The sequence below is a fragment of the Salmo salar genome, chromosome 10 (assembly GCF_965601325.2).
Source record: "Salmo salar chromosome 10, fSalSal1, whole genome shotgun sequence".
In the NCBI taxonomy this organism is placed as follows: domain Eukaryota; kingdom Metazoa; phylum Chordata; class Actinopteri; order Salmoniformes; family Salmonidae; genus Salmo; species Salmo salar.
In genome coordinates this window covers 113,137,552-113,161,855 of record NC_138300.1, presented here as the reverse complement: position 1 = coordinate 113,161,855, position 24,304 = coordinate 113,137,552, and the positions used below count along the sequence as shown (strand labels likewise).

Below are 24,304 nucleotides of genomic sequence, written 5' to 3'. Positions count from 1 at the left end.
TGAGCACAGGGACTATGGTGGTCTGTTTGAATCTTAGTCCTCTATTTACGCTTTTCTTATTTGATTGTTCGTCTGAGGGCACAGAGGTATTTCTTATAAGCGTCCGGATTAGGGTACCGCTCCTCTAGCCTTTAGCTCAGTGTGGATGTTGCCTGTAATCCATAGCTTCTGGTTGGGATATGTACGTACGGTCACTGTGGGGAGGACGTCGTCAATGCACTTATTGATGAAGCCGGTGACTAGAAAATGTTTCAGTGTGAGAGGCTACTCTCCCTAACCTCCCTTGCCAGCAGCATACCACCCTGCATACCGCTGCTGGCTTGCCTCTGAAGCTAAGCAGGGTTGGTCCTGGATGGGAAACCAGATTCTGCTGGAAGTGGTATTGGAGGGCCAGTAGGTGGCACTCTTCCCTCTGATCTAAGGAGATCCCAGGGCAGTGAAAGGGACATTGCCCTGTGTAGGGTGCCATCTTTCGGATGGGATATTACACGGGTGTCCTGACTCTCTGTGGTCACTAAAGATCCTATGGCACTTAACATAAGAGCCCTGGCAAAATTCCTTACCTGGCCCCATTCCATCATGGCCACCTAATCCTCATTCCTAATTGGCATATGTCACTGCTCACCTTTCCTGCTGATGTGTGGTGAGGGTTCTGGCACAATAATGGTTGCCATGAGGTGAGTTTCCTCCTTACTATGCAAAGCGCTTTCAGTACCTGAGTTGGTAGAAAGCGCTATATAAATTCAATCTATTATAACCTCTTCATGACGCTTCTGTGATGTTTGATAATACAGTCAGATCCAAAATTATTGGCACCCTTGATAAAAAAGACTGTAAAATAAATAATACAAATACTGAGCTATATTTTGTATGCTCAAAAAAATGTGGTAATTATATTATTTTATACTAATACAATTGCTCAGAAAAAGAGATTTGGTTTAAGAATTTAAAAAAATTCAAATAAGTGAGGTTTCAAAATTATTGGCACCCCTAAAGATTATTATAAATGAAATCAAACCAAATAAAATCTGCATTAAAATTCAACTTTTTTAAGTAGCTTAAAGAAGCTTAAGGGACTCTATTGTGGCCTTCCATGGCTTCCTGTTTCACTGTGGAATAAAAATGAGGTAACACGCATGTAAAGTCCCTTTGTCATTCATCACCATAGAAAAAGGCAAAGATGTAACGGTTGTCGTCGGATAAAGTGGACCAAGACGCAGCGGGGAAATGTGCACACATCTTCTTTTTTATTTAGTTGGCAAAGAAGGTGAACCAAAAATAAACACGTACACAAACGAAACAACAACGAATAACAGTCCTGTAAGGCTTGACGCTATACACAGAAACTATCTCCCACAAAACACATACCTATATATATATGACTCTCAATCAAAGGCAACTACAAACACTTGCCTCCAATTGAGAGTCCAACACCCAATTACCTACATACAAATACTAAACTAGAGAGAACATAGAAATACAAAAAAACATAGAACATAACCCCAAACCCGGAAATAATAAATCAAACACCCTTCTAAGCAAACCACCACCCCGAACCACATAAAACAAATACCCTCTGCCACGTCCTGACCAAACTACAATAACAAATAACCCCTATACTGGTCAGGACGTGACAAAAGAACTCATAACTGAAAAGAAGGAAGTCACCCCCCTCCACAGACAACATATAATTATGAACACATCATAAGTTATGGCAAAAACATTTTTAGAATTATAGGACGCCACTGCCTGACAAAGGACAGAAGTCTTGTAGAGATGTATGATCCTTAATGATATTTTAAGCATAAACATATATCTATGCAGGTGTATTTTATCATTGATGATACTTTATCAATACACAGATATATGTGCAGTAGATGTTTGAAATGATTGATCTAAACAGAACTTCAGTCATCCCATTTTTTTTACCTGAAGGTTAGAGATTCCCACAGCTGCAATCATTCCAAACATGACGAGGAACATGCCTCCGATGACTGGGTCTGGGATGGTGATGAAAACGGCCCCAAACTTCCCAAAGAGTCCCAGGATAATCATCAGGAGACCAGCGGTCTGAAGGACCAGTCTGCTGCCAACCTGGCATGATGGGCACAACAAAGAGGGCACAGCATTACAAGCCATTAATCATTAAGGCATGGAGGCTATCAGTCATGCTATCTGTGGCAGGCTGACAGGCTGGCAGCCTTATTTGGGCCCTGAGACATCATGGGAACGCAACTCAGAACTGTCAAGAATTTCAGACCAAGATTCAACAAGCAAGCCAAGAAAAACTTAGATAGTCCTGCATGTTTTATCAGCCTCATGTAATTGCTATAGGAGGCTTTACAATAACGTCACCATCACATTCCTAAACTGAATATGGCCCAAAATAGTCTATGGAGGACATACTTTAGTGATGCCCAGTGCTGCAATGTTCTGGCTATAGGATGTGGTGCCGTTCCCGCTGCCCCACAGCGCTGCCAGGATGCAGCCAATGCCCTCCACAGCGATACCCCTGTTGATTGCGTGGGTGGGCGGAGGAGGGGCACCGGACAGACGGGCACAGGCGTAGTAGTCCCCAATGGACTCCATGGTGGAGGCAAGGACACCAGCCATCATGCCCAACACAGAGGACACACTCACTGTGGGCATGCCCCATTGGCCTAAAGGGACAGAGAGTAGGCAGATTATCACACACACATTCATGTGCACACACATACACACACAAAATATATATGTTTTCAAGCATATACTGTACATGTCCTTTTAATGAAAATGTATTTGGTTACACTGACAGAAAGATTACAGTTGTCTACAGTTTTTTAGAGACTTTCAACATTGTAATGTATTCTTTGGCAGGTACAAATGCTACAGTACAGAAGAGGTGAACTTGGAGAGATAAACTATGAATTCCTTGCTCTTTAAAAGGAGGGTGTGTGGTTTGCTCACAAATTCTTTAAGGCTTGGACACAAACATATACTGCATGCTAATTAAACTCTGTAAACAACTGCCAAATGATGAAAACAAATAATTAGTTGGAAATCGTGTTCTATTCAAAAAGGTTGTGGTAGGCGACAAATAGTTTATTTTTGTTCCTTCCAATACTTTCATAACATTTGTATCACTTGCAGTTGCAGGAATGCCAGTTTAATGAGCTAGGTTATCTTGTTTGGCAGGTTCTAGGTTTGCGTCCAAAATGGCACCCTATTCCCTACATGGTGCCCTACTTTTGACCAGAGCACTAAGGGCCCTTGTCAAAATTAGTGCAGTATGTAAGGTAAAGGGTAACATTTGGGACACAGCCTAGATGAAAGAGGCTGCCTCCAGTAGGTGTACTGACAGACAAACCTCAATCACCTACCCTACTTTATGCAACAATCTCTCAAAGTATCACCGCAGAATTTTTCCTCTCCAGAAGTCAAATTTCAAAGTTTTTTTGACACCCTGGGTTGCTCTCCTGCTCAGCATCGTTCTGTTTCTCCAAACGTCAAATTTTGAAGTTGCTCCAATTCTGAAATGTAAAAGTTAAGTTTAAGATAGGGTTAAAACTTTAAGATTAGGCATTCATCCTGAATGGTTAAAGTATGGTTTAAAGGCCCAGTGCAGTCAAAAACATGATTTCCCATGTTTTACTGTCACAGTTGTTGTCGGTGAATGAGGACCAAAACGCAGCAGGTACGTGAATGCTCATCTTGATTTTAATTATCTTCAAAAATGAACATACAAAATAACAAAACCGAAAAACGAACAACTAACAAACAGTCTGGCAAAGCAAAGCTCAACACAGAACAATCACCCACAAATCACACACAAACACACCCTAATATATGGGACTCTCAATCAAAGGCAGATAGACAACACCTGCCTTCAACTGAGAGTCCCAACCCCAATTAACCAAACATAGAAACACACACACCAGACTAACCATAGAATACAAACACATAGACCATAAACCAAAAACCCGGAAATACTAAATCAAACACCCTTTACACAAACACACCATCCCGAACCACATAAAACAAATACCCTCTGCCACGTCCTGACCAAACTACAAAACAATTAACCTTATACTGGCCAGGACGTGACATTTACACACTATGAGGTTGGAATAATACTGTGAAATTGTGAAAATTATTATAATGCCCTTTTAGTGTAAGAGCTGTTTGAAAAGACCGCCTGAAATTTCTGTCTGGTTTGGTGGGATAGAGTTTTGGCCTGCCCTGGATACATTACCAGGCAATAAATTGCTTAATAGACCAATAAGAAAGTGTTCCAAACTTCTCTGCCAACAGAAATTCTTGCTTGAGAAATTACTCTTGCTAAGAAGGTATTTTTGTTTCTTTTTGACCATTTTAATTTAAACAGTCACAGTAAAATACTTAATTTCATATTGAGATTAAAATTAGGCCTTGAAGGTTTGGGATATATACACTGCTCAAAAAAATAAAGGGAACACTTAAACAACACAATGTAAATCCAAGTCAATCACACTTCTGTGAAATCAAACTGTCCACTTAGGAAGCAACACTGATTGACAATAAATTTCACATGCTGTTGTGCAAATGGAATAGACAACAGGTGGAAATTATAGGCAATTAGCAAGACACCCCCAATGAAGGAGTGGTTCTGCAGGTGGGGACCACAGACCATTTCTCAGTTCCTATGCTTCCTGGCTGATGTTTTGGTCACTTTTGAATGCTGGCGGTGCTTTCACTCTAGTGGTAGCATGAGACGGAGTCTACAACCCACACAAGTGGCTCAGGTAGTGCAGCTCATCCAGGATGGCACATCAATGCGAGCTGTGGCAAGAAGGTTTGCTGTGTCTGTCAGCATAGTGTCCAGAGCATGGAGGCACTACCAGGAGACAGGGCAGTACATCAGGAGACGTGGAGGTGGCTGTAGGAGGGCAACAACCCAGCAGCAGGACCGCTACCTCCGCCTTTGTGCAAGGAGGAGCAGGAGAAGCACTGCCAGAGCAAAATGACCTGCAAAATGACCTCCAGCAGGCCACAAATGTGCATGCGTCTGCTCAAACGGTCAGAAACAGACTCCATGAGGGTGGTATGAGAGCCCGACGTCCACAGGTGGGGGTTGTGCTTACAGCCCAACACCGTGCAGGACGTTTGGCATTTGCCAGAGAACACCAAGATTGGAAAATTCGCCACTGGCGCCCTGTGCTCTTCACAGATGAAAGCAGGTTCACACTAAGCCCGTGACAGACGTGACAGAGTCTGGAGACGCCGTGGAGAAAATTCTGCTGCCTGCAACATCCTCCAGCATGACCGGTTTGGCGGTGGGTCAGTCATGGTGTGGGGTGGCATTTCTTTGGGGAGCTGCACAGCCCTCCATGTGCTCGCCAGATGTAGCCTGACTGCCATTAGGTACCGAGATGAGATCCTCAGACCTCTTGTGAGACCATATGCTGGTGCGGTTGGCCCTGGGTTCCTCCTAATGCAAGACAATGCTAGACCTCATGTGGCTGGAGTGTGTCAGCAGTTCCTGCAAGAGGAAGGCATTGATGCTATGGACTGGCCCGCCCGTTCCCCAGACCTGAATCCAATTGAGCACATCTGGGACATCATGTCTCGCTCCATCCACAAACGCCACGTTGCACCACAGACTGTCCAGGAGTTGGCGGATGCTTTAGTCCAGGTCTGGGAGGAGATCCCTCAGGAGACCATCCGCTACCTCATCAGGAGCATGCCCAGGCATTGTAGGGAGGTCATACAGGCACGTGGAGGCCACACACACTACTGAGCCTCATTTTGACTTGTTTTAAGGACATTACATCAAAGTTGGATCAGTCTGTAGTGTGGTTTTGGAACGGCTGTCTTCTGTAAAAATGGACCAAGGCGCAGCAGGTATGTGAATACTCATCTTTAATTAAAATAAAGGAGTAGAGCATCCACTGAACAATTCAAACAATATATAAGACAGGAACAGTTTTGCAGGCACACAACACGCAGTGCAAAAACAACTACCCACAAAACCAAGTGACAAACATACTCCTACATATATGACTCCCAATCAGGAACAACGATCCCCAGCTGTTCCTGATCAGGAGTCACAAGACCAACACAGAACAATTACACACACAAGACTGCCACGTCCTGACCCCAAAACTACAACAACAGCTCCATCTGCTGGTCAGGACGTGACAGTACCCCCCCCTCAAGGTGCAGACCCCGGAATGCACCTAACAACGAAAAAACACCAACAAACAAAATCCCCAACAAAACCCATAAACAATAACCCCTAAACAATAAGGGAGGGAAGGGAGGGTGGCTGCCGTCAACGACGGCACTGTGCTACACCCTCCCTCCCCAACCCACCTATCCTGGAGGTGGCTCCGGTGCAGGACGTGGACCCTGCTCCACCCTCGGCGTCGCCCACTTCGGTGGAGCCGATAGCTGCGCCAGGCAGACGGACCCCTCGAGCTGGGCCGGAGGACAGGAGGGCCCCTCGGGCTGGGCCGGGGGACAGGAGGACCCCTCGGGCTGGGCCGGGGGGCAGGAGGGCCCCTCGGGCTGGGCCGGGGAGCAGGAGGGCCCCTCGGGCTGGGCCGGGGAGCAGGAGGGCCCCTCGGGCTGGGCCGGGGAGCAGGAGGGCCCCTCGGGCTGGGCCGGGGAGCAGGACGGCCCCTCGGGCTGGGCCGGAGAGCAGGAGGGCCCCTCGGGCTGGGCCGGAGAGCAGGAGGGCCCCTCGGGCTGGGCCGGAAAGCATGCGGGCCACTCGGGCTGGGCCGGAAGGCATGCGGGCCACTCGGGCTGGGCCGGAAGGCATGCGGGCCACTCGGGCTGGGCCGGAAGGCATGCGGGCCACTCGGGCTGGGCCGGAAGGCATGCGGGCCACTCGGGCTGGGCCGGAAGGCATGCGGGCCACTCGGGCTGGACCGGAGGGCAGGAGGACCACTCGGGCTGGACCGGAGGGCAGGAGGACCACTCGGGCTGGACCGGAGGGCAGGAGGACCACTCGGGCTGGACCGGAGGGCAGGAGGACCACTCGGGCTGATCCTGACAGGCCGGGCACCCTGGCAGATCAGGGCAGGCGGGCACCTCTGGCAGAACCAGGCAGTCTGGCCACTCTGGCAGAACAGGGCAGTCCGGCCACTCTGGCAGAACAGGGCAGTCCGGCCACTCCGGCAGAACAGGGCAGTCCGGCCACTCCGGCAGTTCAGGGCAGTCCGGCCACTCCGGCAGTTCAGGGCAGTCCGGCCACTCCGGCAGTTCAGGGCAGTCCGGCCACTCCGGCAGTTCAGGGCAGTCCGGCCACTCCGGCAGTTCAGGGCAGTCCGGCCACTCCGGCAGTTCAGGGCAGTCCGGCCACTCCGGCAGTTCAGGGCAGTCCGGCCACTCCGGCAGTTCAGCGCAGTCCGGCCACTCCGGCAGTTCAGCGCAGTCCGGCCACTCCGGCAGTTCAGCGCAGTCCGGCCACTCCGGCAGTTCAGCGCAGTCCGGCCACTCCGGCAGTTCAGCGCAGTCCGGCCACTCCGGCGACTGTTGACTGGCGGGCAGCTCCGACGACTGTTGACTGGCGGGCAGCTCCGACGACTGTTGACTGGCGGGCAGCTCCGACGACTGTTGACTGGCGGGCAGCTCCGACGACTGTTGACTGGCGGGCAACTCTGGTGACTGTTGACTGGCGGGCAGCTCTGGTGACTGTTGACTGGCGGGCAGCTCTGATGACGACTGTTGACTCCTGATGCGTGGGGCAGGTATTGGACGTACCAGCCTGGAGACACGCACCTCCATGCTAGTGTGTCTAGCGGGAAACACCGGACCGAAAGGGCGCACTGGCGGTCTTGAGTGCAGGGTTGGCATCACCCCTTCCGGCTCGATGCTCCCCTTGCCCTGGCACCTGCGGGGCGCTGGTACTGGGCGAAGTGGGCTGTGCGTCCGTATAGGCGAGATGGTGCGCACCTCAGCGTAACATGACGCCCTCCACCTCGTACGCACCTCCCTGTAGTCACGGGTAGCTGGCTTACGGCTCTTCCCTGGCCTGGCCAAACTACCCGTGTGCCCCCCCCCAAAAAAATCTTGGGGCTGCCTCTCGGGTTCCCTTAGCTCCCTTAACTTGTCCGCCCAGAATTTTCTTTCGTCCTGCCAGGTCCATTCTTCCATTTTCTTCTCCTGTGGCTTCCTCCTCTTCTGCTGCTTGGTCCTTTGGTGGGTAGTTCTGTAACGGCTGTCTTCTGTAAAAATGGACCAAGGCGCAGCAGGTATGTGAATACTCATCTTTAATTAAAATAAAGGAGTAGAGCATCCACTGAACAATTCAAACAATATATAAGACAGGAACAGTTTTGCAGGCACACAACACGCAGTGCAAAAACAACTACCCACAAAACCAAGTGACAAACATACTCCTACATATATGACTCCCAATCAGGAACAACGATCCCCAGCTGTTCCTGATCAGGAGTCACAAGACCAACACAGAACAATCACACACACAAGACTGCCACGTCCTGACCCCAAAACTACAACAACAGCTCCATCTGCTGGTCAGGACGTGACAGGTTTTCCACTTTCATTTTGAGTGTGACTCCAAATCCAGACCTCCATGGGTTGATAAATTGGATTTCCATTGATTCTTTTTGTGTGATTTTGTTGTCAGCACATTCAACTATGTAAAGAAAAAAGTATTTAATAGGATTATTTCTTTCATTCAGATCTAGGATGTGTTGTTTAAGTGTTCCCTTTATTTTTTTGAGCAGTATATATTGTGGTATCCCAGGAGGTCTACCCCGGGGGATGGTAATAGAGGGGAGGTACGTGAGGCGACGTTGGCTCCCTCTGCTGGGAATACGGGAGCTGGGCACCCCGACACGGACAGCTCTAAGTGGAGGTAATTAGAGGAAAGTGCCAACCAGCCGTGGAAAACCTAAGTTATTTTCTTTGTTATGTTTATTTTCTGTCTTAGTAAAGTTGTTTTTGTGGACTAAAACCTCCCTGTCTCTGTGTCAATCTCTGCACGCTCAACCCAACACCCCACGGTTTACCACATTTGGTGGAGAATGCAGGCATCTCAGTAGCTTTGGGTGCCGTGGGGTCGAGTGTACGGAGATTACCATGGAGTAGCTGGTGGTTCAGTTCATCCCCAGCCAGCAGAAGCAACAGGCTCTCCAGGAGCAAGCACTGGAGGAGCAGCACCAACAAAACTGCAGGCTGGTAGTGGAGGTAGCCCAGTTGAAGGTTGGGAGGGCTCAGGAGTCTGGCCCGAATCAGTTCCTGGTTCCGTTAAGGGAGGAAGATGACGTGGAGTCGTAGTTCCCGTATGGTCCTGTGTGGCTCAGTTGGTAGAGCATGGTGTTTGCAACGCCAGGGTTGTGGGTTTGATTCCCATGGGGACCAGTACGGAAAGAAATGTATGCATTCACTACTGTAAGTCGCTCTGGATAAGAGCGTCTGCTAAATGACTAAAATGTAAATGATGTAAATGTATTTGTGCACCTTCGAGAGGACGGCCCAGACGGAAGGATGGCCCCAGCCCAAGTGGGCCAGCCTGTTGGCACCCTACATCTCTGGGAAGGCCCAGAAGGCCTACTTTGATTTGAACACTGACCAGGCCACGAATTATGAGGGACTCAAATGGGAGATACTAACCTGTTATGGGTTCAATCTCGCACGGCGTGTACGACTGGGCCTTTGACCCCACCCTTTCCCCCGTGCTCAGATGAGCGACCTGGTGCGCCTGACCAAGGGCTGGCTACTGACGGAAGTACCGTCCCTCCCGAAGCTCGTCATGGATAAATACCTTCGGGCCCTGCCATACGAGATGAAGAAGACGGTGGGCATGCAGAACCCCCAGAGCCTGGAGGAATTGCTGACTGCGGTGGAAATTCACCAGAACAACCAAGACCTGCTGAGAGGGGCCAGAGTGGAGAGAGGAGACACGGCGAGGGGGACGAACAACACAGAGAGGGGCTGAAGGGGGCCAGGACAGAAGTGAGACGGTGACCCAAACCAACGACGTTGGTGGCTGATGGACCCAGATCAGAGACGCTGCTATGAGTGCGGTGAGCCGGGGCACCTCACGTGGAGCTGTCCCGGCCGAGAGGCGGCCATGCCCTCCGCATCTCCCAGCTCTGGGGTAACCCGGATGGTGAGTTATGTCACCTCCTGTTGGGTGCACACCGAGAAGGCCCCTCCGATGGTTCCTGTATGAATCGATGGCATCGACACCAGCGCTCTGCTGGACTCCAGCAGCATGGTGACCCTGGCCTACCCGCAGTGGCTCACACGAGAGGGGAAGGAGGAACCGGGGGATGAGGAGGTGACGGTGTCCAGTGAGGATAACCACCCGAAGGGGGGAGTGCCAGATGAGCATGGGAGCTGTTCCTAACCTACCCATGTCCATTCTCCTCGGTCGAGACTGCCCTCTCTTCTAGGCCCATGTGGAGGAGGGACCTGGGGAGGCGAGCACGGGAGGTGGGAAGAAAAGGAATAAGGACGGTGGCCTGTGCAACCCAACCCCCGCCACGAGAGGTGTCTACTGGGCCCGAGTCGGACCCGGAGGAAGGAGACGACCCCGCTCTGGCAAGCGAGCCACCGTGCGAGGAAGACCTCAGGCTCCCGTTTATGGAGGTGGAGGCCCTAGTTGGACCTCCCGACACTGGAATTCTCACGGGTCAGTTCGGGACGGCCCAGTTAGAAGACCTCAATCTCCAGAAAGCTAGGGGCCAGGTCATTGTGTTGGATGGCGTACTGTTACCTGGGGTAAGTGATTGGCACTACCCCTACTTCGCAATCAAGCATCATTTATTGTATCAGGTAGTAAAGCATAATGGGGAGACAAAAGACTTGTTACTCATACCCAGCCAGTATGTTAGGACTGTGTTGCAGCTTGCCCACACCCACCTGCTTGGGGCACACCTGGGATTGGAGAAAACTAGGGCGCGGATCAGGAACCGGTTTCACTGGCCCGGAGTCAAGCGCGCCGTGGAGGACTACTGCCATAGTTGCCCGGAGTGCCAGATCACAGCTCTGAGGGTGCATTATCGAAACCCTTTGGTTCCCTTGCCCATTATAGGAGTGCCATTCGAACGGGTGGCAATGGATCTGGTGGGTCCGTTGGTGAAGACCGCGAGGAGACACCAATACATCCTGGTCATCGTAGATTATGTCACCCGGTATCCTGAGGCAATCCCCCTACGCACAACGGCAGCAAAAGGTATCGCACGGGAGCTCTTCCATTTATTTAGCCGGGTGGGTATTCCGCGGGAAATCCTGACGGACCAGGGCACCGCGTTCATGTCTCGAGTGATGAAAGATGTCTGCAATCTGTTACGAATAACCTCTCTGGGCTAGGCGGGACGAATTCGTCCCACCTACGTAACAGCCACTGGCAGCCTGTGGCGCGATTTTCAAAACGTTAAAAATCCTATTACTTCAATTTCTCAAACATATGACTATTTTACAGCTATTTAAAGACAAGACTCTCGTTAATCTAACCACACTGTCCGATTTCAAAAAGGCTTTACAACGAAAGCAAAACATTAGATTATGTCAGCAGAGTACCAAGCCAGAAATAATCAGACACCCATTTTTCAAGCCAGCATATAATGTCACCAAAACCCAGAAGACAGCTAAATGCAGCACTCACCTTTGATGATCTTCATCAGATGACAACCCTAGGACATTATGTTATACAATACATGCATGTTTTGTTCAATCAAGTTCATATTTATATCAAAAACCAGCTTTTTACATTAGCATGTGACGTTCAGAACTAGCATACCCCCCGCAAACTTCCGGGGAATTCGCTAACATTTTACTAAATTACTCACGATAAACGTTCACAAAAAGCATAACAATTATTTTAAGAATTATAGATACAGACCTCCTCTATGCACTCGATATGTCCGATTTTAAAATAGCTTTTTGGTGAAAGCACATTTTGCAATATTCTAAGTACATAGCCCAGGCATCACGGGCTCGCTATTTAGACACCCGGCAAGTTTAGCACTCACCATAATCATATTTACTATTATAAAAGTTTGATTACCTTTTGTTGTCTTCGTCAGAATGCACACCCAGGACTGCTACTTCAATAACAAATGTTGGTTTGGTCCAAAATAATCCATCGTTATATCCGAATAGCGGCGTTTTGTTCGTGCGTTCCAGACACTATCCGAAATAGTAAAGAAGTGTCGCGCGCATGGCGCAATTCGTGACAATAAAATTCTAAATATTCCATTACCGTACTTCGAAGCATGTCAACCGCTGTTTAAAATCAATTTTTACGACATTTTTCTCGTAGAAAAGCGATAATATTCCGACAGGGAATCTCCTTTTCGGCAAACAGAGGAAAAAATCCCAAAGGCGGGGGCGGTCGGGTCACGAGCATAAGCCCAGTGTCCCTTGATCGGCCACTTGAGAAAGGCGATAATGTGTTTCAACCTGGGGCTGGAATGACGACATTCTGTTTTTTCCCGGGCTCTGAGCGCCTATGGACGACGTGGGAAGTGTCACGTTAGAGCAGAGATCCTTAGTAAACGATAGAGATGGAAAAGAAGTTCAAGAAATGGTCAGACAGGCCACTTCCTGTAAAGGAATCTCTCAGGTTTTGACCTGCCATTTGAGTTCTGTTATACTCACAGACACCATTCAAACAGTTTTAGAACATTTAGGGTGTTTTCTATCCATATGTAATAAGTATATGCATATTCTAGTTACTGGGTAGGAGTGGTAACCAGATTAAATCGGGTATGTTTTTTATCCAGCCGTGTCAATACTGCCCCCTATCCTAAACAGGTTAAAACAGGTGAGGACCAGTGTGTACCATCCACAAATGGACAGGCTGGTGGAATGCTTCAACAAGACCCTAAAACAGATGCTGAAGAAGGTCATCGAGAGAGGCGTGAGGAACTGGGACCAGCTGCTGCCCCACCTGATGTTTTCAGTGCGCGAGATACCCAACGCATCCAAGGGGTTCTCCCCCTTTGAGCACCTGTATGGCAGTCGGCCCCGCGGGCTGCTTGACCTAGCCAAGGAGGTCTGGGAAGAGCAGCCGACCCCCCTTCGCAGCGTAGCAGAACATGTGGAGGAGATGAGGGAGAGGATGATGGCAATTTGGCCAGTGATGAGAGAGCACATGGCCCAGGCGCAACGTTCCCAGGACCGTGTCTACAACCGGGGTGCCCAACCACAAGAGTTCCAACCAGCTGAGAAGGTCTTGGTGCTGATCCCTACAATGGAGAGTAAATTCCTAGCTACGTGGCATGGGCCCTACGTCAACTATAAGGTCCACCAACCGGGGAGGAGAAAACCCCTCCAGCTTTACCATGTGAATTTACTGAAGAAATGGCACGCACGCGAGGCGCTGTGCGTAACGTGGACCCGGCCACAACAGGGCCCACCCTCGGTCGAAGTTGCAATGGGGGAAGACCTCAGCCCGACCCATCGACAAGAGCTCAGAGAGTTGGTCCAGCGGAATACGGCCGTGTTCCCCGAGGTGCCGGGCCGCATGGATCTCGTGGAACATCATATTCACACTGGTCCAGGAGAAAAAGTGCGTAAACGGCCATACCGGATACCAGAAGCCCGAAGGGCGGCGGTCCAGTGGGAAGTGTTGACAATGCTAGAAATGGGGGTACTGGAGGAGTCACACAGTGAGTGGTCTAGCCCCATAGTGCTGGTTCCGAAACCGGACGTAACCTTCCGCTTCTGTAATGACTTCTGGGGCCTGAACGAGGTCAGTCATTTCAATGCCTACCCCATGCCCCGGGTGGATGAACTGATCGACCGCTTGGGGATGGCGAGATACGTCAGCACCTTGGACCTGACGAAGGTGTACTGGCAGGTGCCACTGGCAGCGGCCTCCCGGGAGAAGACTGCCTTCTCCACCCCGGCGGGGTTATACCACTACTAGGTTCTGCCTTTCGGGCTCCACGGGGCACCAGCGACCTTTCAGCGACTCATGGACCGCGTCCTGCGGCCACACAGTGAGTACGCCGCTGCTTATCTGGACGACATAATTGTGCACAGTGACAGTTGGGAGTCACATCTTTGTAGGTTACAGGCCGTGGTGGATGCGTTAAGGGATGCAGGTCTGACCGCAAACCCCCACAAGTGCAAGCTGGGCTACGCCGAGGTGGAGTACCTGGGCAATCAGATCGGGAGGGGAAATGTGAAACCCCAAGAAAAAAATCGCTGCCATTAGGGGATGGCCGGTCCCCCGAACCAATATGCAGGTTAAGTCATTCCTGGGGTTAGCAGGGTAATACAGTAGATTTGTACCTATCTTTGCCGCAATAGCTTCTCTCCTCACAGACTTATCAAAGGCACGACTACCCCAGACGGTGCGATAGACACAGAGGCGGCGTTCCAGGCCCTGAAGGATGCACTATGTTCTCACCCAGTACTCGTCACCCCGGACTTCTCAAAAAACCTCCTGGTCCAGACAGACGCAGCTGACACAGGGGTAGGGGCCGTTTTGTCCCAATAGCAGGAAAGCGAGGAGCACCCCATCATGTATGTCAGCAGGAAACTCCTCCCGAGGGAGAAGAAATACTCAATTGTCGAGAAGGAGTGCCTCGCCGTGAAGTGGGCACTGGACACCCACAAGTATTACCTCCTCGGGAGGAAGTTCACCCTGATTACTGACCATGCCCCCCTTGTGTGGATGGCAAGAGGTAAGGACACGAATGACCGTGTCACCCGCTGGTTCCTGACCTTACAGCGATTCTCTTTCTCTGTCATCCACAGGTCGGGGGCCCAGCATGGCAATGCGGACGCCCTATCCCCGAGGGATGCAAACCTAGCCCTTAGCATGCCTCCCCCCAGTCAGGGCTAAGGGGGGGGAGTGTGGTATCTCAGGAGGTCTACCTCAGGGGATGGTAATAGAGGGGAAGTACGTGAGGCGACGTTGGCTCCCTCTGCTGGGAATACAGGAGCTGGGCTCCCCGACATGGACAGCTCTAAGTGGAGGAAAGTGCCAACCAGCCGTGGAGGCCAAATGAAATTTGTTGATTTTCTTTATGTTTATTTTCTGTCTTAGTAAAGTTGTTTTTGTGGACTTAAACCTCCCTATCTCTGTGTCAATCTCTGCACGCTCATCCCAATACCCCACGGTTTACCACAATATATATATATATATTTAATGAGTGTCCACCAATGGAATTGAACATCTAACCTTCTGATCGGGAGTAATGGGATTATGCCAGGGGAGAAGGACCACTTCCTCTCATTAAAGCCACGTTGTTAGTAGAAAACAGGATCCCCCATTATACAATGCCTTCAGAAAGTATTCATACCCCTTGACTTGTTCCACATTTTATTGTGTTTATTGTGTTACAGGCTGAATTCAAAATGAATGAAATATTTTTTTAAATATCACCCATCTACACACAATATGTTCAACACCATAGTGCCCACGAAGCTCATCACTAAGCTTAGGACCCTGGGACTAAAAACCTCCCTCTGCAACTGAATCCTGGACTTACCGACGAGCTGCCCCCAGGTGGTAAGGGTAGGCAACAACATGTCTGCCACACTGATCCTTAACACTGGGGCTCCTCAGGGGTGTGTACTTAGTCCCCTCCTGTACTCCCTGTTCATCCACTACTGCGTGGCCAAACACGACTCCAACACCGTCATTAAGTTTGCTGATGACACAAAAGTGATAGGCCTGATCACCGACAACGATGAGACAGCCTATAGTGACAAGGTCAGGGAACTGGCAGTGTTGTGCCAGGACAACAACCTCTCCCTCAATGTGAGCAAGACAAAGGAGCTGATCGTGGACTACAGGAAAAGGCGGGCCTAACAGACCCCATTTACATAAATGGGGCTGTAGTGGAGCGGGTCGAGAGTTTCAAGTTCCTTGGTGTCCACATCACCTACGATCTATCATGGTCCAAACTCACTAAGACAGTCGTGAAGAGGGCACGACAAGATTTGTCATGGGTCCCCAGATCCTCAAAATGTTTACAGCTGCACCATCGAGAGCATCCTAACCGGTTGCATCACCAACTTGTATGGCAACTTGTCACAAAAGGTGCCGTGTTGAATTGACCAAACTGCCGCGGGTATGTGGATACTCATATTTTTTATGAATCAGAGTAAAGCATCCACAGGAAAACCAATAATAACCACGACAGCAACAGTTTTGCAGGCACACAAAACGCAGTGCAAAAACAATTACCCACAAACACACAGACAAACACACCCTACTAATATAGGACTCCCAATCAAAGGCAACTCAACACACCTGCCTTCAATTGAGAGTCCAATCCCAATTAACTCTACATAGAAAACAAACCTAGAACCTATACCCACAACTAACTAACTAAACCTAGAAATACATAAACACAGAGCAGTGCCCAAAACCCCCGGAATACATAAATAAAACAACCTACTACCTACACCACCACCCCAAACCATATAAAACAAATACCCTCTGCCACATCCTGACCAAACTCCAACAACAAATAACCCTTAACTGGTCAGGATGTGACAGTACCCCCCCTAAAGGTGCAGACCCCGGAATGCACCTAAAAGAAAAAACAAACCCCCAAACAAAAATATCCCCCTAAACAATAAGGGAGGGAAGGGAGGGTGGCTGCCGTCAACGACGGCACTGTGCTACACCCTCCCTCCCCAACCCACCTATCCTGGAGGTGGCTCAGGTGCAGGACGTGGACCTCGCTCCACCTTCGGCGTCGCTCACTTCGGTGGCGCCGATAGCTGCGCCGGGCAGACGGGCCACTCGGGCTGACCCTGGCAGACGGACCACTCGGGCTGGGCCGGAGGACAGGCGGGCCACTCGGGCTGGGACGGAGGACAGGCGGGCCACTCGGGCTGGGCCGGAGGGCAGGCGGGCCACTCGGGCTGGGCCGGAGGGCAGTCGGGCCACTCGGGCTGGGCCGGAGGGCAGTCGGGCCACTCGGGCTGGGCCAGAGGGCAGTCGGGCTACTCTGGCAGACCCGGGCAGCGGGCCACTCTGGCAGACCCGGGCAGTCGGGCCACTCTGGCAGACCCGGGCAGTCGGGCCGCTCTGGCAGACCCGGGCAGTCGGGCCACTCTGGCAACTCCTGACTGGCGAGGCTGGGCTGACGCACTAGATGCCTGATACGTGGGGCTGGTATTGGATGTACCAGTCTGGGCACACGCATCTTCGGGCTAGTGCGGGGAGCGGGAACAGGCTGAACAGGACTAGGCTGACTACTGGGAAGCTTGGTCCGGGTTGCTGGTATTGGTCGTGCCAGACTGGAGGTACTCACTTCCGGGAAAGCACGAGAGGCAGGAACCGGAAAGACTGGGCCATGGAGGCGCGCAGGTGGCCGTGATTGCACCGCCTGCACAACCCGTCCTGGCTGGATGGAACTAGTAGCCCTGCACGAGCGGGGTGCTGGTGCAGGGCGGACTGGGCTGTGCGTGCGTGTAGGCGAGATAGTGCGCACCTCAGCGAAACACGGCGCTCTCACCTTCCCTACGCATCTCCACATACTCACGGGTAGCTGGCTTATGGCTCTTCCTAGACCTAGCCAAACTACCCGTGTGCCCCCCCCTAAAGAAATCTTGGGGGTGCCTCTCCGGCTTCCTCGCCAGCGCGTTCATGGCTTCAAAACGCCGCCTCTCAGCCTTCGCTTCCTCGATCTCCTGCCGTGGGCGACGGTATTCCCCAGCCTGATGCCAAGGTCCAGCCCCGTCCAAAATCTCCTCCCAAGTCCATCTCTCCCCATAGTCCATATACTTAGCGTGCCGCTCCTCTCTCCGCTGCTTGGTCTTGGTTTGGTGGGTAATTCTGTCACAAAAGGTGCCGTGTTGAATTGACCAAACTGCCGCGGGTATGTGGATACTCATATTTTTAATGAATCAGAGTAAAGCATCCACAGGAAAACCAATAATAACCACGACAGCAACAGTTTTGCAGGCACACAAAACGCAGTGCAAAAACAATTACCCACAAACACACAGACAAACACACCCTACTAATATAGGACTCCCAATCAAAGGCAACTCAACACACCTGCCTTCAATTGGGAGTCCAATCCCAATTAACTCTACATAGAAAACAAACCTAGAACCTATACCCACAACTAACTAACTAAACCTAGAAATACATAAACACAGAGCAGTGCCCAAAACCCCCGGAATACATAAATAAAACAACCTACTACCTACACCACCACCCCAAACCATATAAAACAAATACCCTCTGCCACATCCTGACCAAACTCCAACAACAAATAACCCTTAACTGGTCAGGACGTGACACAACTGCTCGGCATCTGACCATAAGGCGCTACAGAGGGTAGTGCATACGGCCCAGTACATCACTGGGGCCAAGCTTCCTGCCATCCAGGACCTATATAATAGGCGGTGCCAGAGGAAAGCCCATAAAATTTTCAGATACTCCAGTCACCTAAGTCAAAGACTATTTTCTCTGCTACCGCAATCATGGTACCAATAACTGATTCTAATACAACATATGCATGTCCTTGAATTCATTATTTTTAAATCGCACACAGAAGAAGTTATAAGAATAATTTAGTTTCTAATGGCAGCCTACAGTACTCCGGTCAGCCTTCAACTTGAGTTACTCAATGAGAGGGGGCAGCACTAAACTAGCCTGCAACAACATTTCCTGGAGTATCTCAAACTGCGCATGTTATGTCTCCATCAGATGCCATCTGAACCGACGTAATTTGGCTTCAATGCACTATTGAGTCTTCACATAGGAATGAATGGTGTCACATGATCGATGTCTTTGTCCATCCATTCGCGTGCCATTTTCAGTCAATGGATTGCGCCTATCCACCACCCCCGTCCAGAACGCCCTAGAAAAACCCAAGCCTACTCAATGGTAATAGTCCTTTTCTGCTGTTTTGTTTTACATTGTTTTTTGTTGTTTTTTTGTGTTCCTGGGATTAGGGCAGTATTGGGAATGAAACCCTGGTCTCAATGGGTTTTCCCTGAATAACGAAAGAATTCAAAATAAAATAATAAATTATATTGCTCCATCTCACCTGGATATGGGACGTGGAACCATGGTGCGCTGGTGACGGCATCCAGGTTCACATCAGTCCTGGCTGTGTAGCCATATTGGTCCGGCTGAGAGGGAAGGGCTTCAAAGATGGTTAGCAAGAAGCAGACCAACCAAGCACCACACATCCCAAACAAAGCCTGTGGGTGAACAGAAAGGAGAAATGTATTGTTTAGTTTAAACTTTGTTTCGACATATTGTTTAGTTTAGACATCTCATTAAGACATCATTTAGACATATCATTTAGAAACATCGGTTAGTTTAGACATCTCAATGAGACATATCATTTAAAAATACAATTTAGATACATTGTTTAGACATATCATTTAGTTTAGATGTCGTTTAGACATCGTTTAGAGACATATAGTATTTATGCTGCTACTTTGTGGCATTTTTTTGTTTGTATTCATTGTATCATTTCCATCAGACGTCGAGTTGAAATGTGAATGGTAGGTATCCATGCAGACAGGTGACAACTCTAAAGTGCTGCTAGAATGTAAATGTAAAGTGTGTGCTTGTCTTGACATACAGTATCTTTTTCACACTATCACAAGTTAACTCCAGAAGTTCCCTAGCTGCAGGGTGGAACATCCTCATTCTGATATTAAACTCTAGGCCTGTTTAGCTCTGTTACATCTCTGCTTTTTGTTGTGATGTTGACACCTGAGTGACACTTCCCCAACTGGTAAAATTTGAGTTCTATATAGGTGCATTGAGGAGTAGATCGTGGTGTGCAAATAAGAATGACTAAACCCTGCTGTGAACTCCTTTTCATCAATGGTTTAGCTTTTTTTCTATCACATTTTTTAACTTGCCTTTGGCAGACTGTCCATTAATCATCACTCCCAAAGGAATGTATTGTTACTAAATTGGTGTTAAAAAAGAAGGCACTGAGAGTGACTTTCTTATTATGCTTGGCTCCAAAAGTGTTCTGTTCCTGTAGCGCATTGTGGGCCAGTTTCCTGGACCCAGATTAAATTTAGTCCTGGACTAAACAACAAGCTCTCACATCAGATTCAGACATTCATCCATGTTTCTCAAATGTCAAATTTAGACGTTCTTCAAAAATGTCAAATTTCGAAGTGTTTAAGGTTAAGTTTAGGCATTAACTCCACATTTTTAAGGTTAGGGTTAAATTTAGCCATTAACACCTATATCTTAAGGTTAGGCTTTAAATCAGAATGGTTAAGGTAAGGGTTAAGGTTCAGGCTTAAACCAAAACTCGAAAAACCACTTTCTGTCACTGGATTTGAACATGCAACTTTTAGCACCAGAGGTAGATGCTTACGTCCATCCGTCACGTCCTAGTAAAACCGAAACCTGCAGTGGTCTAAGGCACTGCATCGCAGTACTAGCTGTGCCACTAGAGATTCTGGGTTCTAGTCCAGGCTCTGTCACAGCCGGCCGCAACCGGGAGACCCATGGGTGGCGCACAATTGGCCCAGCATCGTCCGGGTTAGGAGAGGGTTTGGCCTTGTGGTGGGCCCGGCGCAGTGCACGTTGACACGGTCGCCAGGTGTACGGTGTTTCCTCTGACACATTGGTGCGGCTGGCTTCCGGGTTAAGTGTGCATTGTGTCAAGAAGCACTGCGGCTTTGTTGGGTTGTGTTTCGGAGGACGCACGGCTCTCAACCTTCGCCTCTCCCGAGTCCGTACGGTAAGATATTTGTCGTTTAAGTATACATTTAATTTAGAACAATAGAGTTTTTATGGTAACAGATGTATAAATGGTAGCAATGTTCATACATTTTCTTACAAGAAACGCATTTTCTTAAAATGTAAGTTGTATACTGTAGTTGTTTATGCAAGGGCTACGAAGGGCTACGAAGGGCCACAAAGTACACGCAGAGTCTGTGCCTGAAACATTGTAACGTGTGCAGAATTAAAGTGTGGTTTATAAAACGGTGATGTACTGTATATATGAAGCGAGTATCTTTCAGCACAGAAAACAGGTATAGTAACTTACTGAAAACAGCTTAAAGAGAGGATACTGGAACACTTCCCACTTCTTATCCTTGTAAGCAATCAAAGGAACTTCAACTTTGCTCAGGTACTGAGAAAACAGAAGGATGAGGCACACTGTCCTGTGGGAAGGAAAGACAAACACAAGGTTTTCACACATTGGACCACCTTAAGCCAGTGGTTTCTAACCCAGGGCCACAATAGGGCCACAACAGGGCCCCAAACACATTTGAGTAATTTACGAGACACTCTTATCCAGAGGGACTTACAGTAGCAATCAGGGTAAAGTGTCTTGCTCAAGGGCACATCAACAGATTTTTCACCTAATCAGCTCGGGGATTCAAACCAGCAACCTTTCGGTTACTGGCCCAACACTCTTAACTGCTAGGTTACCTGCCGCCCACATATATAGACTTAATATGTTTTCATACACATCAACTTGGAGTGAATTAGCTCGAGGAATAACATGTCATTACATGCAGTTGTGCGAGCGTGATCCCACCCTTTATTTAAGACGTTAAGACGTTGCTTAAAGCTCACAACAAAAGGGAGACTACGGCTAATCCTGGGTGATAAAACTAACTGAAAATTCATAGTGTATTACAGATACCCCAGAACATATTATGACAATCAAATGCATGTTATCTTATGTAATTGTGGGATACTGATGGTAACTATTTGTAGTTTGATAACAGCGCTGAGATGAGTGATAACCTGTTCACTAAATTTGCATCCCAAATGGGACCCTATTTCCTATGCGGTGCACGGGCAAAAGTAGGGCACTATATAGGGAATAGGGTGCCATTTGGGGCGTATTTCCTAACACTACACTGCCTGGCCTTGGGTGTTATCGGTGCCGTCTAATATTGTGACAGCTGGATGAAGCCGGTCAAGGGTGTTCACCACGATGCAGATCCTCTCTTCAACTCCCAGCACTGTTTCCAGGAATAAAGTCGATCTAATTCAATATCGACACCTCCAACCATGCAACCACAGTTTTCGCCTCCATAAGCAAACCTTCCCAGAACACAGGCTAGGTCTATGACCCCTATTTTCTTTATTTACCTTTATTTCAACAGGGAAGTCATATTGAGACTAAAGTCTCTTTTTAAAAATGAGCACTGACCTGCACAATACAAAACAAGTACATCAATAGGCAAGTATAGATAAACATAAATATACACAATATACATATTAAGATACAAAACACAGTCAATTAAAACAAACACATTCTTCATTATAAAAATCAGTCAGTTGTCAGTTGTCGGAATTGCCCTAGGGACACCGAAGCATCCAGTCGAAACGTACTGTATTTTGGAGATTATTCCAAACATAGGGTACAAGGAAATTAAAAGCTGATTTACCTAACTCTCTAGACACCCCTGTGAATGGGTTTGATAAATTGTAATTTGATGTTAGGTCAGTTGGAAGTTTGTGGAGCAGAGCTTTGTAAACAAAAAGAGCGTGTTACTTTAAAGCGGTCCAGCCACCCTTTGGTAAAGAATGCAGTGATGAGTAATTAAAATGTCTCCTGTGATAAAACAAACGGCATCCATGGGTTTGAGAGTAGTGGCAGCTGCACTTTGATAAATAGTTTCACCATAATCAAGAACAGGTAAAAAAGTTGACTGCACAATCTGCTTCCTGCTGACTGTTTCTGTAGAAAAAGACTACTTTAAATCTTAACTTCTTAACCAGCTCATTCGTATGTTTTTTAAAAAGTTATTTGTATGCAGGGACTCATTTGATTACAGAACCATCCGATGAGTGAAGATGTAATCCAATCATTAACAACTAATGTGGTTGCTGTGATAGTGCTGTGGCCTAAACCCAGGTTCATTAATATTCAAAATATCATGCTCAGATAAAAATAGCAAAGTTGCTTATTTACCAAAGATTCAAGAATCTTAGCTAGACATGGAAGCCTGGAGATGGGACGATACTTATCAAGTTCACTACTATCCCCACCCTTATGGAGTGGCAGCACATAAGCTGTTTTCCATGCTTTTCGAATATTTCCTGATAACAATTAAACTTAAGATATGGATTACTGAGACATCAATGAGGGGGGCAGCACACTTGAGCAGACCCGGCTCGAATTGGTCAGCCCCTGTGGATTTCTTGGTATCTATAGCAAGTAAGCTACTGTATCAAGGACTTGTTTTTCTATGAAATGCTGAAATGGAAAAACGTCACTACCCTTTTCAATATGCAAAATTCCTGAATCAGCATTTAGCCCACTCTTAGAGATATTAGGGTTAGACACTCTTTCAAAAATATATCCCGCTGAAATAAAATGCAGATTGAATGCATCAATGATAAGATTTGCATCAGAGATTTGACAGCTTTCCAGAATTTAGACGGATTCCCCTTACTACCAGAAAGAGTGGTTACATAATAATTTCCCCAGCACTAAAGGGCGCTTGACAGAGGTTCCAAGGAAGGGTGTGGATGCCTGTCTGCCGGCAGTGGAGGCAGGTGAAGAAAATGAGGATGGCTGGAATGGAATGAATGGAACGGTATCAAATGCAGATGTTGGTCTAGAAGCTCAGTGGTCCCTTTTGCAGCTTCCATTCATAAACCGACACTGTCTGGCACAACAACGACAACAGTGGCGTCCCCGTGACTCGGCTAAGCCCCTGAGCACGCAGGAGGACTCAAGATGGTAGGAGAGAGAGAGGAAAAGGTCACTAGGCTAAGTGGGATGTGGCTGATTAGTAGCCAGACATGGAGACAGGAGGCCACAAGATTCTCTCACCGTAATGAATTTAGTTATGACATTATCCAGAGACGCCCACCCACCAACCCCTCTGTGAATAAAGACACATTTCACAGGGGTTTGGGTGGGGTGGGGTGGGGGGGTAAGAGTTGAAGGAGAGGCTGAGCGAGGGTTGCAGTAAGTTGGCTGGTGACAGTTCTGTCTGCAGGGCACTTTTTAAGATCTGAGGCGGTTGGAGCTTTGTCAGATTAACCGGTAGGGAGCAGATGTCGTCCGTTCGCTGGGCAAAGAGCCTGTACAGACGGCATTTAGTACAACACAGATCAGTAAATCGGAAACATTTACTTAAATTGTCATTTGGGGATGAGAGTTGAATAGGATGACTACTGAAGTCGGGACTGAAGTTGCATGACTTGAATCAGAACCAACTATTGTGACACAGATAAAGCCTGAACATTGGGTCAACTCAAGCTGTGTCTCCTGGGAAAATCTTTCTTTTTTTTCTCCTTGCTTACTGTGAGTTACCTCTTAGAAGAGACTGTCACATGTTCTACTGGCTTGTTTGTTAGACCATGCTGATCATATGTGACTCATTTTAGGAAACTACTTCACAGGAGAGGCATTTGGAAGTAAAC

The 24,304-nt window shown here is 48.5% G+C and overlaps 1 protein-coding gene across 1 annotated transcript in view; it reads right to left on the bottom strand.

Annotated features, from left to right (window-relative positions):
* The window catches only part of si:dkey-106n21.1 (solute carrier family 23 member 2), a 77,020-nt gene that overhangs the window by 9,446 nt on the left and 43,270 nt on the right, over positions 1-24,304 (bottom strand). Inside the window, exons 6-9 of the mRNA XM_014125661.3 lie at positions 20,955-21,072; positions 18,972-19,128; positions 2,407-2,660; positions 1,930-2,094 (exon numbers count right to left, since the gene is read on the bottom strand). Coding sequence (XP_013981136.1) covers positions 1,930-2,094; positions 2,407-2,660; positions 18,972-19,128; positions 20,955-21,072 — 694 coding nt within the window. The remainder of the gene's footprint in view (positions 1-1,929; positions 2,095-2,406; positions 2,661-18,971; positions 19,129-20,954; positions 21,073-24,304) is intronic.